This window comes from Mycteria americana, chromosome 1, assembly GCF_035582795.1.
Source record: "Mycteria americana isolate JAX WOST 10 ecotype Jacksonville Zoo and Gardens chromosome 1, USCA_MyAme_1.0, whole genome shotgun sequence".
Taxonomy (NCBI): Eukaryota; Metazoa; Chordata; class Aves; order Ciconiiformes; family Ciconiidae; genus Mycteria; species Mycteria americana.
In genome coordinates, this window is record NC_134365.1 from 133,565,252 (window position 1) to 133,583,269 (window position 18,018).

The 18,018-nt window shown below is 45.8% G+C and overlaps 1 protein-coding gene across 1 annotated transcript in view; it reads left to right on the plus strand.

Moving 5' to 3' along the window:
• Positions 1-8,670, plus strand: part of PCYT1B (phosphate cytidylyltransferase 1B, choline) — a 33,412-nt gene extending 24,742 nt beyond the window's left edge. The window contains exon 8 of the mRNA XM_075520916.1: positions 5,588-8,670. Coding sequence (XP_075377031.1) covers positions 5,588-5,794 — 207 coding nt within the window. The 3' untranslated portion in view covers positions 5,795-8,670. The remainder of the gene's footprint in view (positions 1-5,587) is intronic.
• The last annotated feature ends 9,348 nt before the right edge of the window (positions 8,671-18,018 follow it).

The following is an 18,018-nucleotide window of genomic DNA, read 5'->3' on the forward strand; positions in this document are numbered from 1 at the left end:
GATTTGGCACTTCTGGCTGTTGCTTCTTGGGATAATTTCTGTCTTTTGTGAAGGTGCGATGCTGAATGTGATACTGTATTCAGTAGAGCTGCATAACAGCAACACACGAGCAAACAGGCTGACACAGTCTGTTCTCCCCATTAGCACTAAATGGGACCACACAGACCTCAGGGAGAAATAAACTGGAGGTGGCGAGGGAAACAGGGACACTGAAAAGTTTTTCCATAGTTCTTTTCATGCTCTGTACGCAGTAGTAGAAGGTGACAGTTTTCTAAAACTTTAAAAACTTCTGATTTACAGTTCCAGGAAATTATTTTACATGTCGAGTGCCCAGGCTCATCTAACTGACTGCAGGGAGGGCTCAGGTGGAACTGAAGCACTTTCAAAGTTCTCTTCAGTACATGCTGGCTCCACAGAGCCCGTTTATCAAAGGTCCCCAGGTGCCTTGGAAAGGCAGTTGAGAGTCTGTAGCAGCACCCTTTTGGGGAGAAACCCCCCGGCCTTACCTGCTCAAACCAAAGTCATGCACTGAGTGCGTGGTGAGTTAGTGACACTTCAGAGCCCCAAAAGAGTCCTGGCCCCCATCTTTCAGTTCTGATAGCTTGCCAAACCTTGGGAAACTTTGTTTCCTTGTACTACTTCCCTTTGCTACTTGAAACCAACAGCAAAGCTTATTTTGAATGTAAAAGTTACCATTTGTTTGAACAGACCTTCTTAGACCTTCCCATTGGGAGTCAGTCCTTTTCCAACAAGCTCTCTGTGCAGCTGTGTTCTGGTGAAAGCCCAGGCCCCAGCCAGACCCGTCAGTACAGGCATCATCTTGGACATGCTGCCCTAGTTGCAAGCTTCAAGTGACGCTTTTGCTCAGTCCACAGGAATGTGAGCAAGCGTGGAGGAGAGCAGCCAGCAGTGCAGGGTGAATTGAGGGGAGCAGAGTAAGAGCGAGACAAATAATCCCACAGAACAGCAGGATGCTTCAGAGGCACATGTTCAGACCATGGCGTGCAGTCAGGCAGCTCCCTCCTCACTTAAAAGCAAACCCTTTGCAAGAGGCTTGTGCAAAGCTTTAACTGCTCATGGATTACAGTTTGAGGCAAAACATCAATAGAGGCAGCAAGCCAGAAAAAACAGTTTAGGACTAGCATGAAGCAGATACTATTGGAATATTTTTAAAGAGCCAGCACACCCATAATGTTCTTTCATGTCACTTTTATCAGTTCATACCTGAACAACTTCCCATCATGAAAGGTACCTTCTATTGAAAGGACCTCAGCAGAGTTTTTGTTTATAAACGAGGCTTCAGGAAGATTCACAGTCCCCTGGTGAATTAAGTAGCCCACATCACAGCTGTGTCAACTCAGTGCCACCAAAGCACGTAGTACCTGCCTCTTACTGGAGTTCTCATCTTTTCTCTGCCATGACTTGCTGTGTTGATTACCACTCAGTTGAGAAAAGCCTAAAATTAGGCTGTGAAGGCTTCAGAACAGAGATTTGCATCTTTATAATCTCCTTACAGCTACATCTGTCCCATGCAAAGGCAGGTGCTTTCTGAGTAACTCCGGTCCCAGCCATATAAACAAATAGCTTATTTAGCAGTTTGTTCATTGACAGTATCCTTTTCCTCGGGGAGGCGAAGAGGGTAAACTCTTCTGATGAAAGGCCCAGGTTTACCTGCATTGACTACATCCACATGAAGAGTGCTTCCTCTGTAAGTTATTCTCCATAGAGCTTGGCGAGTGTTCCCCATGTGGGATGGTCCTGTGGCCATAGGTGCTGAATAAATAAAACCAGTGCTAACAGAGCATGTGAAACCCACAGGAGGCGAGATGAGTTTGGCTGGGCAGAGAGAGGAAAAGAATTTCAAAGCCTTGATCCCATTCCCTGGCCCTACCCACTCAACACTGCACACTGATGGCATTTTTAAAAACCCTTTGCTGATAAAACATTTTCCCCGAATTTGATTAGAGAAAAGCTGCTCTGCAAAGGTCTTTGGGGGGGTGGGGTGGAGGTGGCCTCCTGTTTACTGAGTTAGTGTCCCAGCCACAGAGTAGGAAATCTGGTGCAACCACAGAGACCTTTGCTAAGAACAAGAATGAAATCTCCTTGCACTGTTGTAGGAAAAGCGTCAGTTACAGCGAGCTGAGAGGTGTTACGGCTTTTTTAAAATCAGTTTGAGCCTTGCAACAGGAAAGATTTTTAAAATAATGATAACTTGCTATTAGTGTCAAAACTGTTATTAACATTAATTTGCCTTATCACTGTTAGTTAGATGTTGCTTTTAATGTTGACATTAAAAGTACAGGAATCGTTATGGGCATGCTAGATTCCTAGATCAGTAATTTGCATGCCATTAATATGCTATTATTATTTCACAAATAATTATTATAATATGCTTTATGCTAGCATCCATTTTCTAAAAGTAAGGGCCACGTAACCCACAAAAAAATACCTGTTTCTGAAAAAGGTCAAAACATCAGTTTTGAACTGTCAGGATGTGTATAATCCATTGGCAATTTTGCCCACCTGTGTGATCCCCTGTATGTATTTTTTCTGCAAGAGAGTCATAGAGGGGTCAGAAACAGCGATTAACATGGCATGAAACTTTTGTCCTGGCTTTAGAGAGGACCACTGCACAGCCCGGCACGGAGGTCCTAATGGCAGAGACGCCGCTCCATGGCAGCGGAAAGCAGCAGGGTTCATTCCACCTTCTCTCAGACACGTATGAGCAGGCAGCTGCACTTCAGGTCAGCGGAGAGAAAGGGCAGGGTTTCCATGCTAATCTCCCTCTCGGAGGAGACGAGGTGTCCCTCGAAAGGGCCCGTTTCCTTCTACTCAGTGCACAGAGGGAGCTGGGGATGGCCAGACCGGGAAATGGCTGCATCACATCAGATGTATGTGGCTGCTCAGAGGAATCGTACAGGTTGCAATTGGAACCCAGGGCTGGTATTTAGGCCATACCGTGCGTCTGCAGCCTGGGCCTCAGCATGGCCTTGAAAGAATCAGCAGCTCAAAAGCAGCAGTCCTCCGTAACACCCAACTGGCACTTGTTTTGTAAAGCAAAGGAGTAGGCAGTAAAATTCAGAAATAGACAAAATATTTTTGCCCAGTAGCAAGTTCACATTATGTCCCTAAATTGGTTGGGTGTACCTGAACTTGTTTGAACCAAGGCTTTGAAATTATTTTCCCACCTCTGGTAAAGGTCCAGAGTGCACCCAGCCTTGTCTAACCCTCCTGCACTTCAAGGGAACCATTAACACTTGTTCAATTTCTTCAGCACCCAACAGCCTGAGGAGCATACCCCCCCACAACCCCCCCCCCCCAGGTTAGGAGGACCTTGCCTGTGAAGGGCATGACTTACTGACCCTGCTAGAGCACAGCTGGAGGGGAAGAGTCATTCTGGAGGCAGGCAAATTACACCTCCACCTCCTCCTGCAGCAGCTGAGGTTTTAGCCAGCAGCCTGGTGGGTAAAGCACTGAGGCAGGAGGCAATTTGGACTGGCTGAGCACTTACGCTGCTGAAGGTGTGAGTGCACCAGCTTGTTCAAGCAACAAACTCTTTGCTGAAGCAGGGACTGGGAAGCAGGTGTCCTACAGCCTGGCTGAGGGCCTTAGCAGGAAGGTGGGGTTCTCCTTTCCATCCCTGGCCCATGTGGCCCAAGGTACAGTCAAGTAGCCCCTGCCATGTGGGATACCAGCCAAGCTGGGAGACTTTGATCTCCCCCAGCACCGGTACCAGACCACCATGACCCATTGCAACATCACTGAGCTTTCTGAAGTGGCTGGTAAGGTGCCAGGGGCAGGAGGGAGTCAAAGTGTTTAGCTTGGCCAGGAAAAAGATATTTCATATCAAACATCATTTTTTTGTTGTGGGTCATCGTCAGTGAAAGGATGAAACAGACTAAGTCAAGCCAACAAAATCTCAATTCCTGGGATCTGAAGAGAAATTTTGCACTCCTACCACTGAATTTCAACAGGCTCTGGGGCTTTGCCAGCCCTGGTGACATCGTCACGGCTCTCAGCAGCAGAAACCCTCCCCCACTTGAATGCGTCCTGGCACCATTTATCAGGAGCAACCACCATCTGCTAATTATTGAGATTTTAGGAAGTCTTGACTATTTTGGACCTAGCAGTAGTGCAGGGGTAGGTTACACACCATGGGTCTTCACGCATGAGAGCATGGCTAAGCGTGGCTCCAGGCAGGAACCGCTCTGTCATTCTGCACTGCAGCAACATCCAGGCTCTAAAACTACGTTAATAAAGGCCCATGTGATAAAGATATAAATTGGGTGAGGGAGCTCACAGAGGAACAGTTAAGCTTGGTATTTGTGCTCGATTGTTAAGCCCCAGGATTAGCAAACACCAAAAACCTGATGGGAAAACCTAGCATTTGCCCCTCTGCTGGCAGGGAAATACTGAGTTTCAAAGAGGGGGAGGAAGAGCAAGACAGGCAGCCACATGCTCCTTGGCTGGGAGGAAGGTCATCACAGAGCAGAGTCCCTGCAGGGGGAAGGGGAGGAGGAACAAAACGAAAACCGAAGCTGAGAAAGTCTGTGGACTGCAGCTGCCCAAGCAGGCAAACCCAGAATACGTTCTGCAGAAGTATTTTGCTCTCAGACCCGAGCGGCAACTTAACTTTGTCTGGGCTGGCTCTTCCGTTCCAGCCGAGCATCGCCTGCGATCCAATTCCCAGTACTCCAGCCAAGGTTGAGACTTCTTGTTCCCCATCCCCAGGAGGAGCAGCGAGGCACTCGCATTTGGCATTTTCCACATGAAGCCTGCAGCAGCCGCGCAGTACGTGCTAGATCTCCTGTAACCCAGCCTGGCAGCCTAACGCAAGGCCACGTAGGTGCTAACAAGTAGCAGCATTTGCCTTAGTGTAGCAGATTGCTTGACTGAAAAGGTGGTCGCTTCCTCTGCCAGCTCTGGCAGGTCTCCACTCAGCTTTACAAAGAAAAATGACAATAAAGCCCAAAGCAGAACATAGAGCCTGCATGTGTTTCTCTTTTCAACAAAGACACCTGAATTCTGACATTCCCACCCTCCGTTTAAGGGTTTGGGTGGTCCCTGCTCCAGGTAGCTGGGCAAGTGGCTGCCAGTATTTGGCAGGCACCGGGCTGCTTCCCTTGAGAAGGGGAGGAGAAAAGGCTGGGTCAGCCAGGAAGCTCAGCAGGAGATGGGTGGTCCACCCCAGCACACTAAAGGGAAAAGGCCCTGGGAACAAGGAACCTTGGGAGGTCAGGCAGAAAACTGACTTTTTGAGACAGAGTGTGACCAACACATACAGAAAAAATCCAGAGGGAGTTCCCCCTAGCTGGCTTAGGACAATACACACAGTATTCTCACACTAGGGGTGTCCAATTTAAAAAAACCCCTTGTCACGTAAAAACCGAGTTACTACGAGCACAGCAGAAAAGGCAAAGGCTAAGCTGGGGCTGAACTGGCCATGCTTCAGAGCAGAAATCTATCCTCTGTCTCCCTGCTCTCTCCCAGGTGAGAGGCACAGTGCTGCACAGCCCCTGCCTGCCCACAGACATACCTGCCCCTCTGTGCATTACTCAAAGAGCATCTTTTCATTTTGGTTTTGCAGAAGCAGATGTTCCAGGAACGAAGCGGCCGAATGCTCCAGGCTTTTTCTCCCCGGCAGAGCCCAAACAGCAGTCCTACGCGAGGCCGTTCTCCATCCCGTTCTCCATCTCCACCCTGGGTCTTCAATAAAGCCTCCCCTCCCTCTTCTCCAAAAGCTGCCTCTGCCTCCCTCAGCAGCATGAGCGAGGGAGATGAGGATGAAAAGTAAAATAAAGATATATTTTTTTAACCATGAGACAGAAGAACAAGCTGTGAACTCAACCGCTGGATGGGGAGAAGCGTGAGGAACATCTGGGGTATCTCTGACAGCAGGGAACATGCTCTGGGAGAAGATGCTGAAAACAGACTGGAGCACAGCAAGTGAGATCTCAGGAAGAGCTTATCCCATCCCCACCCCCTCGCCGTGCCTGGAGGCCCGGCTAGCCGTGCTTGCTAGACACGGTACCGGGCACTGACAGAAAAACATACACCTTTGTGCAAGTTCCTGTCCGTGCGTTGCTGCTTACAGCTGCTGTGGCCAGGCCGGGTCAGCGGGGAACTCTGCACCGTGTGGGGCTGGCGGGAGGAGCCCTGTTGGCTCCTGATCCAGACCTGGCACACAGGCATGTGACTGCTGCGGCCCGTGGATGGAGAAGATGCAGTTATACTGGACCCTGCTAACCTTGAGCTCTTCTGGCACGTGAGGGAATGGCATTGCTGCAGCAAATACATTCAGAAACAGGAAATAAAATTTTACTTTTTTTCTTGTTGAATGAAATCTGCCCCAGACCCCAAACCATGCCAGTGAAATGGAGAGCTCTCCAGCTAAGCTGGTGGAAATCCATTTAATATATTCAAGCTATTGAACACTGCTTGTTGACCAAGCCTCTGTACAGGGTGTATGTAAAGAGTCAGGCTGTATTTGCTTTCTCAAATTGCTCTCCATGTTCCTAGTGCCTGAACACCTGATAACTTCGGTTTTGCTCCCTGGCTTTGCACTTTGGAGGCAAGAAAGTAAATGAGAAGACAACCCTAGCTGGAATGTGGTGTTGTAGGAAATAGATAGTTTGAAGACGTTGCTGATTTTTACTGGTGAATTCTAAAACACACACGTGGGATCCCAAGGCCTCAGGAGGTGGCCTCCTAGGAAACCCTGCTGCTCCCTGCTACGCATCACCAAATGACCAGCACAACAGTGCTGCTGTCCTCACATGCTACTCAGCCGGTTAAACAATTTCTCATCAAACTCTAAACAAGATGTGTTCACAGACACCCTGCCCCCGCAGGGGTCCCGAGGCCATTCCTTTACCCTAACATGGAGAAAAAGTTGGAAAAAACAACGGAAACCTTTTAAACAGGATTAGGCATGGGGATTTTCTTTCTCCGTCCATGACACCCGTACAGCCCCAAGCAGAAAGGGTAGCAACGAGTGAAGCTTTCCACTCCTCTTGATGCGCTAGCTGATCTCCTTCCAGCTTGGCAAAGCCAGACCTGCCTGACGTCTGGCTCCACCGTTCAGTCCCGCAGCTGGCACCTGGTGAGGTGGCAGCAGACTTGGATTTCTGAGCATGGGGGACCCCCAGCCCCCAAGGCTGCCCTGCCCCACAGCTCAGAAAGCCGCAGGAAACACCCAGCCCACATCACTGTGGCGGGGCTGCAAAGCAACGATGCGATTTTGCTCCCGGGCTTGCCTGGCGAAGCCTGCCTCAGTGCACGGGCACGTTCGAGGCTCTCCGGTCCAGCACCAGCTTTGGTGCCAGGCCAGCAAGGTAAAGGGTGCTGCCACCTGCCTGTCCCACCGGCAGCCTGCCAGGCACAGACCCCGGGCAGCCTGGGCAGGGGGTGACAGCAGCGAAATCGCCACCGTGCCGCTGCTCCCTGGAGTTGCAAACCCATGGGGACACGCAGTCTGCGGTGGGCAGCACCAGTCAGCGCTTTGCTGGTTCCCCGCGCAGGCAGCACAGGAAACGCTGGGAGAGGGAGGGCTCTGAGCAGCTCTTGGAATAAAAACTGTGAAGGAACAAGACTCCCGAGTGCTTGAGCACATGGAGGGGTAGTACCTGCTGGCGGCAGTCCCCCCCAGGCACCATCCTTACCTTGCCGAGTGACCTAGTAGGGAAACTTTCACTCCTTCCCTTCCAGATACTTTTCCAGTCAGGTAAATTACAGACCCTTGTACCAGGCACCAAATTAGCCCCACACTCTGTTCATTCCCTACAGCTTTCATCCCTCCCCCGCTGTTGGGTAACCAGTTTTTCTTTGGGAACACTTCGCCAGACACTTCTCCAACTACCACAAGACCGAGTACATAGTATCTCGTGGCATGTTTTGGCCTCTGGAGTCAAGCTAGTTCCTTCTTCACAGAGCTGCAAAAAGAGATGAGCAGGGAATAGGGTGAACTACTGCTTTCACTAGAAAGTGCGAGGGGAGAGCCACAGCTAGTTCAGCTGCCACCAGCTGTGTGCCCGATGGGACGATGCAATGAAGACCTTTCTCAGCCTCAGGCAACCTGTTACTGTAATTTCATACCTGGGATGCACTTGTTAGTTTTTCTGATCCTTTGCAAGTCTTAAGTCTTCTCATCACAAACCACTCCTCCACCACGGGAACCGTCTGCTCTCTACTGGTGCTGTTTATACAACGAGCCATGTCCAAATGCAATGGAGGTGGGCAGGTTTTTGTTGTTCCTGGCTTTTACCGTTTGTTTTTTTGTTTTAATTTCACAGTGCTTACTGTTCAGCAGCCCTTGTTCAGTGGTTTGAGTGGAAGACAGCACCACGACTTGTAAATAGGAACTGGAGAAAAACTCACCAGTGACCTCTTCTTAACAGAAGCTGTTTCTCAGAGTCACAGGTGGCTACCCAGCGACAAAGCCATATACTGTACCAGACGTCCTTTCGCATTTAGGATATCGATAAGCTGAAGCCTTTGCCCTGCTGGTACAGACACCGATATCCATGTGCTGTCTCCAGCAAACCAGAACCTCATTGTCTCTGGACACGTGGAGGGCAATTTTGCACTTCTGAGTCATGGTTGGGTTTTATTTTTCATGAGTGTTGCTTTAATTCAGTCCTGTTTATCAGCCAAGCTCCACATGAAAAATAAACAGCGTACAACAGATACCACTGCCTCTCACCTTCATTTTATAGCACCTCTGGACACAAACACAACCCCCAGCGTAAGCCCCACTGATAGCATAGTGCTTGTTACCCCCATCCTTTGTACCCCAGTACAAAGTACTCATCCTTACGCCCCTGCAAATGCCACTAGAGCAGCCTCTCCAACCTGCCCCAAACCCTGCTGCTCGAGTTACCGCTGCTGCTCTCTGCTCTGACCCGATCACCTCTCTCCTCACCTTCACTCAGATTTTTCTGGCTGCAAGGAAAAGGTGGGGAATCGCTGCCCGAGCTGGCAAGGCGCAGCAGTAGACACCAGCAAGTTTGAGACCTCCCTTCCCCTCTGCCCCAGTGCAGTAGAATCAGGAGCCACTATTTTAATTCTTGCTTCTAAGTGGAAGAAAGAGGCAGTGCTTTTGCAACCATCCTGGTTCTGCTTCTGAAAACCGTCCCCAGCAGCAGCAGCGATGCTCCTGTGTGTGCCAGGATGGTTTGCAGTTGTGCCAGATTTATGCAAAACTGCAGCAGCAAACATTACCCCAGGGACAACAACTGACCCTGGCCTTTGGACTTGACTCTTCCTCCAGCTAAGTCAGTCTGATGCCTGAATGTTCCTCCTGCGCTCTTTCCCTTTTGTCCTTTCTGTAAGAAAGGAGTTATTATTGCAGCAGCAGTAGAAAAGACTTTTTAAAATTATTTATTTATAGAGAAACTATTTAAAGGCACAGAGTCCATGCCAAAGTGTTCCCTGGTAATACAAGCTTTATCACTTTAGATGAATTTGGAGCTGTTCTGAGCAGTGTCTTACATCACCTGGGAGATACGAGACATCCTTGTATGCTCCCGGGACCGGGAAAGTCAGCCTGGCCACAGTCCCGCTTCTCTTTTGCCACTGAGCTGCCTCCGCAGCCCTGTGGAGAGGAACCACGTCTGACTGATGCCTCCCCACAATCTCACTGCCCTTCAGGTGCCAGTTCTGCGCACACATACACCCGCACAGCCGACAGCGCTCTGGGAAAGGACAACAGGGACTCTTGTTCACACGGGCCTGATCTACACCCAGGGACAACATGAGCCCCCACCGAGTCAGGCCCTCCCAGGCAAGGTGACACAAAGCAAGAGCTGCAGCACGCTGCGGCAGCGTCTCCCTCTACTGCAAAACAAGCACCGAGTTAGATTTGGAACAAGCTTTAAATTCAGTAGTCTGAACTGAAAAGCATTTTCAACTTTTTAACTGGGATTTCATTGCACCATAGAAACCGTGAAAACACTAGCAAAGGGCACGACTGGAAACAGTCAGAAAGTCTCCGCTGCAAGTTCATACGAGTTGACAGAAAACACGTAGGAGAACGTTTGAAATGTGGCTGCAGAAGCAGAGATTTTCTGCAGTACAAGGCAGAGCTCTTGTGCCAGCGTTTGTGAAACATCTACAGTATTTCCTTAGTTTTAAATCCTTCCATCACTTAGGCATGAAATATAACATTGTGTAAGCTCACTCACAGGGATGATTAAACTCACAAGGCTCAAGAAAGATAAACATTGTAAAAAAAACCAGATCATAATTTTTTGTGTATATTAAAAATTATTTCCAAATACTGTAGGGACAGAATCCTCAAAAGAAAAATATTTAGAATAGCACAAAGCAGTACCGATAGCTGGAAGGTGGGTAACGTTAACAACAGGAAACACATTTCAAATAATGCCACAAGAAAACTAGATGCTTTTTCATGAAGAGGAATCCTGACTTCCTAAGGGGACGGGCTCAGAGCAAGGACCACTTATTGAGGAGGATACGGCTGTAATAAATCCCCAGCATTGCCCACTCTGATCTCTCCTGAACGCTGCAGCTGCTCTCCCTGTCCGCTTAGCTTTGCCTTTTACATCTAAAAGTCATCCTGCTGGAACTGCTGCTATTCACTTTCACCTTCTCTCCCCCGAAACAAAAGGCAGAGGTGCCTTTGGTCTGGAGGCTGGACAGGCTTCACACCTTGCCCAGCCAGCGGCCACAGACACACACTGGAAGACAACGACGAGACGACTAAACAGCTCCAGAGCCCAACAGCGCTGCCAGATCCTGCACCTCCTTCCCCACTCCAAAGCCTTCATTAAACAAGGCGAAACTGTTTAAATTCCCTTCGGCTCGTGGCTTGGCTTCCTCAACTGCAATCCTTGCTTTTCCACTCCAAAATCTCAGGGGAATGACTTCTGCCAACAGAAGCCGCTTGGTGGGTCCCCGACGCCACGTCCCCATGAGCGCACGCCCTGGGGAGCCGGGCCCTCGCCGTGTACAGCCCAGCCTGAGGTCAGAGGAGATTCTTGTTTCGGTGCAGGGCAAACCCCCTCGGGAACAAGGTGGTCCCCTGAATCAACACAAGGCCTACCAACTCAGCTCAGCAGAAAGGAAGGGTTTGACACTACATCGAATTTGCTTGTAAAAAAAGGGTAATAGTAAACCATCAGGGAAAAGTCCTATATAAAAAGCACATAATTAAGCAGCAGTTTCACTCGAGTCTGGTGCAGACCTCTGCCTGCCTCCTAAAACAGAGCTGAAAATGGACCAGAAAATGGACCTAGGGCTTTGCCTCTTGTGTGGAAGCCCTTTCAGGCAGCAGGCTATCTTAAGCACTCCTGTTCTGATCTTATTTTGAAGGGAGATTTTTTCCTCTCAAAATACACTGTGTGTTCCCCAAGCAGGCACACACAGGTATTTTCTGCCCTTCTCTTTCTGAAGGGAAGGCCCTTCCCTGCTGTGCGAAAGGTGGCATTAAGCATTTCTAATCTGAACGGCAATCAAGGCCACTGCCTCACAGCTCCGCCTGAGGGAGAGGAGACAGATGCAGAACGAAGTAAAAATAGCTGAGAGCCTCTGGAAACGCATCTTTGCTGTGCTAAGTGGGGAATGTGGGACCGAGACTCCAGCAAGAATTGAGGCTCTTCCTATGACAAGTCACTCTGCTGGACCTCCCAGCTGCATGCAGCAGGCTCCCATGTTAAAACCAATTTCTCAAATAAAAGGCTTGAATTCCCCTACCCCAGCAGTTATTCACGGCCAGTTTACGGTTGGGCCAATACCTTTCTTCAGTTCAAACAGTTCTTTCACACTTGGTATCTTCACCCCTTGTTAGATATTCTCTCCAACGGCATCCATCCTTCCTTCAATGAGAAACAGTGAACTGCAAGTTCATAAGCCAAGTAAGGCAGTTTTGCCTTTCACAAACACGCAAGAGCCTGCTCCGTATACTGCAGTGTGGCAAAATATCATCTGAAGACAAATGGGCAAAACAAATGTAAGGAGGAAATGATGCCTTTGGAAGTATCACCTCCTTTGACCCTTCTCAAAAGGCAGTTTCACCCTATGAAAAGAAAACTGTCCCCTAAAAGGATTAAAAGGTTACAGGGCTTGATCCCAAACTTCTCTGGTAATACTTCGTGGTCTGTGCTATACATGAAAAAAGTGACCTCTGTGGAGCCATCAGGATTTGACTACTTACAACATTTTCCTCTCATCATTTTGGTAGCTCAGCCTTCCATTTACATTTAGGTTTTGGATAAAAGTCTCATCTCCATAGGCAGGGGGGATTCCTGTTGCTGCCCAGCAAACTGTGTTAAATAACCACAGCACAGCAGCAAAATACCTGGAGGAGCCCAGACACGCATCTGAGGGGGGACACACGCCAAACCCGCACCCTGCCCGATTCTCTGCCATTAACTGTGACTTCAACAAGTACGTGGGAAAGAACCAGGATTCTCCCTTTTTAAAGCAGCCTGAAATCCCCCTATCTACAGAGGATGCACTTGCTGGCGCAGCAAAGCTCATGCTCAGAAACACGTCTGCAAGGGGAGGTGAACCCCGCTGTGTCAGGCCATGTACCAGTGCCCAGACCCCGAGTCGCTCCTCCTTTGCAGCAAGGAGCCCACAGGCTCGAAGCAGGTCGGCAGGTGCTGCCTCGGTATCTGGCTGGAGAGCTTGGTCCTACGGGATCAAAGAGTGCAGTCAACCCTAAACCAGTTAGGCTGACGATTTCCCTGACTTCCCCTACTTGCAGAAAGGGTGCAAACAAAACCTCCGGCAAGGGAAAGCTGGGGACCAGGAATTTAAACATTTTTTTGGCTTTTTTTTGTTTTTAAATGACTGTTGTAAACAAGTGAAAATATGGTTGCAAGACACAGTTTTCACATTTACAAAACCTAGCAATAAATTATTTTTTAAAATATTTAACTGGACTAATCAAGAAGAAAATGGCCCATTATCTCAAAACAACTATTCCTGTGCCTAAGCAGATGAAGGCAGGAACACTCAAAGGGAAAATCCTTCCTGGTGGCACTGACCAGGCTGCAGGCACACGTCAAATCTCACACGTATTCTAGAAATTCTAGAAACAGCTTTGTTACAATAAATTACGGCCTCTTCAGCACATTGCGGTACTTTTAAACCCTAATATTTTAAACCTAATATTAGATCTAATATCTATCTAATATTAGATATTCTCTAATCATACATCCCTACAAACAAACCCTGGTTTTCTGTAAAAGAAATAACTGTGAACTGCAAAGCCATCATCCATTTAGTAAAAGTAGATTAATTATAACCTGCTCTTTACAAGTGACTAGCTGTGAATACCAACAGGGTTGTGTTATTTTAATGTACTACACGCCATACTAGTCGCTACCTTTTTCATCTCAAAAACTAATGCATAAAAACAGTAGGAACCCAGTTACTTTACTACTTGGCCGTACTTAAGATATTTTGTATCATCAGTTTAAAAGATATTTTGTATCATCAGTTTAAAAGTTAACTAGTTTTATTTTTAACAGTGTCCCGAGCTTGCTACAAACACGATTAAAAGCCAAATACCAAAACAAAATATGAAACTATCCCTTAAAGAAAATGTCTTTTTTTCCCCCCCCTTTGGTTATCTAAAAGGCCTCTCCCAAATGAGTGCATCTATTCCAGAAAAGAACAAAAAGGACATTTTCAATACTCATATTGTTCACATGCAAATAGAAAACTGCCTAAGGCACATCCTGTGTAAGAACTAACAAGATTCCTCCCAAAATAGCTGGTTCCATACTAAACATTGATCCAAACAGTGTAGCAAATATTGGGTGGTTTAATTTTTTTTCTCTCCACCACCCCCCCCCCAAGTACCTTTTCTTCAAACCATCCCACAGCACATACTTGTATCATAGACACACAGAGAACATGGAGAACCATCAGAAAACACCAGCAAGCTCACAGTCTGTATCTTCTGAAGAAATGCAAGAAAAAAAATAATGCCATGAGGTCAAGCACCTCTATTCTGACACCTTTCAACTGCCAGTTTCTGGGAATTCAAGTCAATTTGTCATTAAGAACATAAACTACATAGAAGCTAATTAAAATGCAGTTAGCCATTCTGCAAAGAGTGGTGGTTCTACCATGCCATCCGCAGAATTGACTTCACCCATTATATCTGAAATTATCTACAGGGAAGTGCCCAAGGTGATCTTTTTGCATGTTTTACCCAACTGTTCAACTGTTTATCAAGAAACAAAAAGTTAGAGATTAATTATATATTTGAGCACTGACAGCTGTGTATCAAGCACCTTGATAAAATACTTTCATATGCCATTAAAAAAAAAATCTAGAAACTTCAGTTCTCTTGCTGTAAAACAAGAGGTTTAGCAAGCTGGCATTCTCCATCATGAAGTGCACAGAGTAGCAGTATGACAAAATGTATTTAAATATACCAGAACAACGCGTAACTCCAACCTCTTCATCCATTGCAAAGGGCTATTTGCGAAATATTTTGTAAAGCTGGTAAACTTGTACATTATAACGTACAGGTACGAGCAGGCAGTTTTCAAGCATACTGCATCATACTGGCAATGGCCACCCATTTACTGAAGCGGACACCCATATCTGAAAATAAAGGAGGAAAGAATAGTGTTTCCCTGGTGGTAGAACTTAACCTTTAGTCCACCAACATCTAGAGACACAGAAACTACCACACAGCCGTGACTCTCGCACACACAAACACTCGGGTTCCTTTACCTGAACGCAAACCTAACCATGCCTTAAGTGTTGGTCCTCCATAGCCCCAAGGATTATATCAAGTATTCTTAAGTCTGCGAAGAGATTTATTAACATAAGTATGAAGAGCCAAGCGGAACAGGCAAGGGAGGCACTCACAGAAAGTACGGGGGAAGCCACGCACACCACCGACAACCTCAGGTCTGCTAGGATGGCTCCTACGTTTTAACAACTGGCATCTCACAACAGTGCCAGCTGGCATCAGCTCCCATAACCACAAGAAAATTTTAATGAAGCTGTCCTTCGAAAACTTTCTAATACCAGAATACAGATCAACATGTGACCTTGAAAACTGGCAGAACTGAAGCTTTCTTCTGACAAGTCTTAAATCAGTGTATTTACAGGCGCCTGCTCATTTATTCATTTCAAGAAAAGAATCCACAGTCGCAGATCAAGAAGGAAAACCGTCTTACAACTTTCAACTCATGTCTCCTAGTTGCATGCTAGTAGAAGCAAAGCGACATGCCTGTTGCCTTTGGACTAGGAGACGCAAAGGGGGATAGTTTGGGCCAAAGACATAAAAAATTATCCAAGTCATGAGATAGAGAAGGGTCTTCAGATTGCTGTAACAAGTTTTCTAAATGACTGATGCTCTTAGACAAAATACAGCAGGCATTATTTACGAAACTCAATTTTACTCTTACTGCTAGAGGAGATGGTACAAAAGCTAAAAGTAAAGACAGCCTTAGAGTTAGGTGATAAATATAAACTAATCTGACAAAAAATTGTTTCGTTTTGCCTATTATGCATGCCTGACCACATTTAAAAACTGTCTACTGCAAGGTTTGTTTCCACTGAAAGTAACAAATTTAGGTACTGAATGAGTCTACAACAGTCTAAAAGAGACATGAATGTATAATGACAAACTGATCCCCTGTCACAAATTATTCTCCCACATGTCCTACAGCCATAAATCCTCACTATACTGCTGCTGCTGCAACTAGTTGCTTCACATTCTACAGACAGCTACTCTCAAATATCACGCTGACAGATTTTGCAATTTTGAGTTACTTAACCACTCAGCTCCTGTGAATATCCTATCACAGCAAATGGTAAGCAGTGAGAAAGTGCAACACAGACTTCTTCTCATCTGAAGTTTTAAAATAAATTCATCAGAAAGAAACTTAGATGTCAGTTCTAGCATAATTCTGACCAACTGGAGCCTCATTTATTACTAAATGAGAAAGTTAATGAGCCAAGAAATCTGGGTCTCCAGGCATTTTCCTGCTCTGGAATTGCCTGGTAACAAACTTCGTAACTTATTAAAGAAAATGAAAAACGAACGCGTATAAAACTTTCCATAAAGTTGAAGACATTTCAAGGTAGAAGCCTTGGGTGTTATTTTATAACAGACTTTTCAAATGTCAAGAATAATCCAGGAAATTTTAGCTTTAGGGAGATTCATACAGCAGAGAAAACCAAATCCAAAACAAAGAAAACAATGTATGGTGACAAAGGTGCTGATGTACCCCGATCAATCAAGATACCAGAGTTTCAGAAGTCCCCAATAACTCACTTCTGGTTCTAAGCCGCCGTAGGAGCTTCTGCTGCTTCACTGTCGGGAAATCAAAAACTCCAGGAAGCAAGGATGCATTAGAGGCAATCCTTAATAACATGGAACACTAAAGGAAATGCCATACTCCACAAAAATACTAGGCAGTGGCTAAAACTGTAGGCTTCATCTCTATGCACTTCAGAGGAGGCCTCAGCACTGCCAAAATAGGCAGCTCAATCCCTACCTTCAGCATCTCCCTGAATTTGGTCCCTCTAAATCCCGTATTTCTGCAAACCAGCAGTCTGAAGTGCTGTGAAGGTGTGCTCCTACCACAGTAACAATGATGATTCAAGGGCTTAATTACTCCCTTCTGTTACTTGCATTGATATATTAAACCAATAAATTATTAATTCAATAAATTATTAAGTCTTGATCAACACTAAGGGCTATAAACCGAAGGAAAAAACCCCCCATACACTTATATAGCAAAATGGTTAGCGAAACCACAACAGTCTAGCTAAATTTAAGCGAAGTTTGAAACACACATAGCGTACGGATGGTACCAAAATTCAGCTCTTAGGTTTTGCTAATGCTAACACCTTTTCTGCTTATAAACCTGTGTGTTTTCCCTCAAACCCAAGAATTTGGAGAACACAAATGAAACTCACTTTTTGAAATAGTACTTCATGTTTTCAAATGGCAAAGTTCTCAGTCAACAAATATGTTTAATTTATAATTATTTCAACTTAATGCTCTTAAGCTACAACTGTTTCTGGATTCCTCTACGAAAGTGAGAAAGGGACAATTTGGAGTTCTTGCCACAGACTTTCTATTTTAGGCAGTTATTCAGAAACAGCCGTTTCTAGGTAAGAGGCCTGAACTTTTCTTACCCAATGTTCTGAGAAAGAGCAATGAATGCTAGTTAAAAAGAGAGAGTAAAACAAAAGTCACTAGGTTAACCCGACTTTCTCAGACTACAAAATAGAAAATTTTTATCCCAAAATACTTTAGGGTACATGTTCCCACCTATACCTTCTCCCTTACCCACCCCAACTACAAACCTATAAAAACCAGGGAGCTTATCAGTATAGAGAAAGGAATAACGTAGAAAAAAATATTTGCAAAAGTGATGGACCCAGAGTAACTTCTGTAGTGACTAGTTTTTCAAGAAGCCAGTCTCCACAAATGCTTTTGCAGTTCCATTATTTTGTAGAAAGAGACATCTTCAGATTTGCAATTAGCAAAAAAAAAAAAAAAAAAAAAAATCTTATGTTTCAACTTTTCCACTCAAACCAAGTACAATTTTATTTTCCATACAACTGCTGTCTTTGTAAATATTTTGGTATCAGGTCCTTGGCATAACAGCAAACCCAAGAATTGTGAAGTTCAGCTATGTTAGCACGTGATTTTATCTTTTTAAAAAACAAATCAAGTCTTGTGCCACAAGAATCACTGAAAGGTAACTTCAGAATGAAAACTAGAGTTTCTTGTGAAAATAAGCATTTCATAAAGACTCACATCTGACAGGAATAAAACGTATTTATGAAAGACTTTAAAAGTTTTAAAGTCTTAAAATCTACCCGGAAATCTGACACAAACCAGAGCAGACCAAACGTACCTGAAAATTCAGACTAATACAATATGGAAGCAATTGCATTTATATATAGTTCTACAACCAACCTAACAAAAAATAAATTACGCTTGAGATACTAACAATAAATCTTGGGGGAGGAGGGGAGATGGACATGGAAACACTCAAATGTATGTTT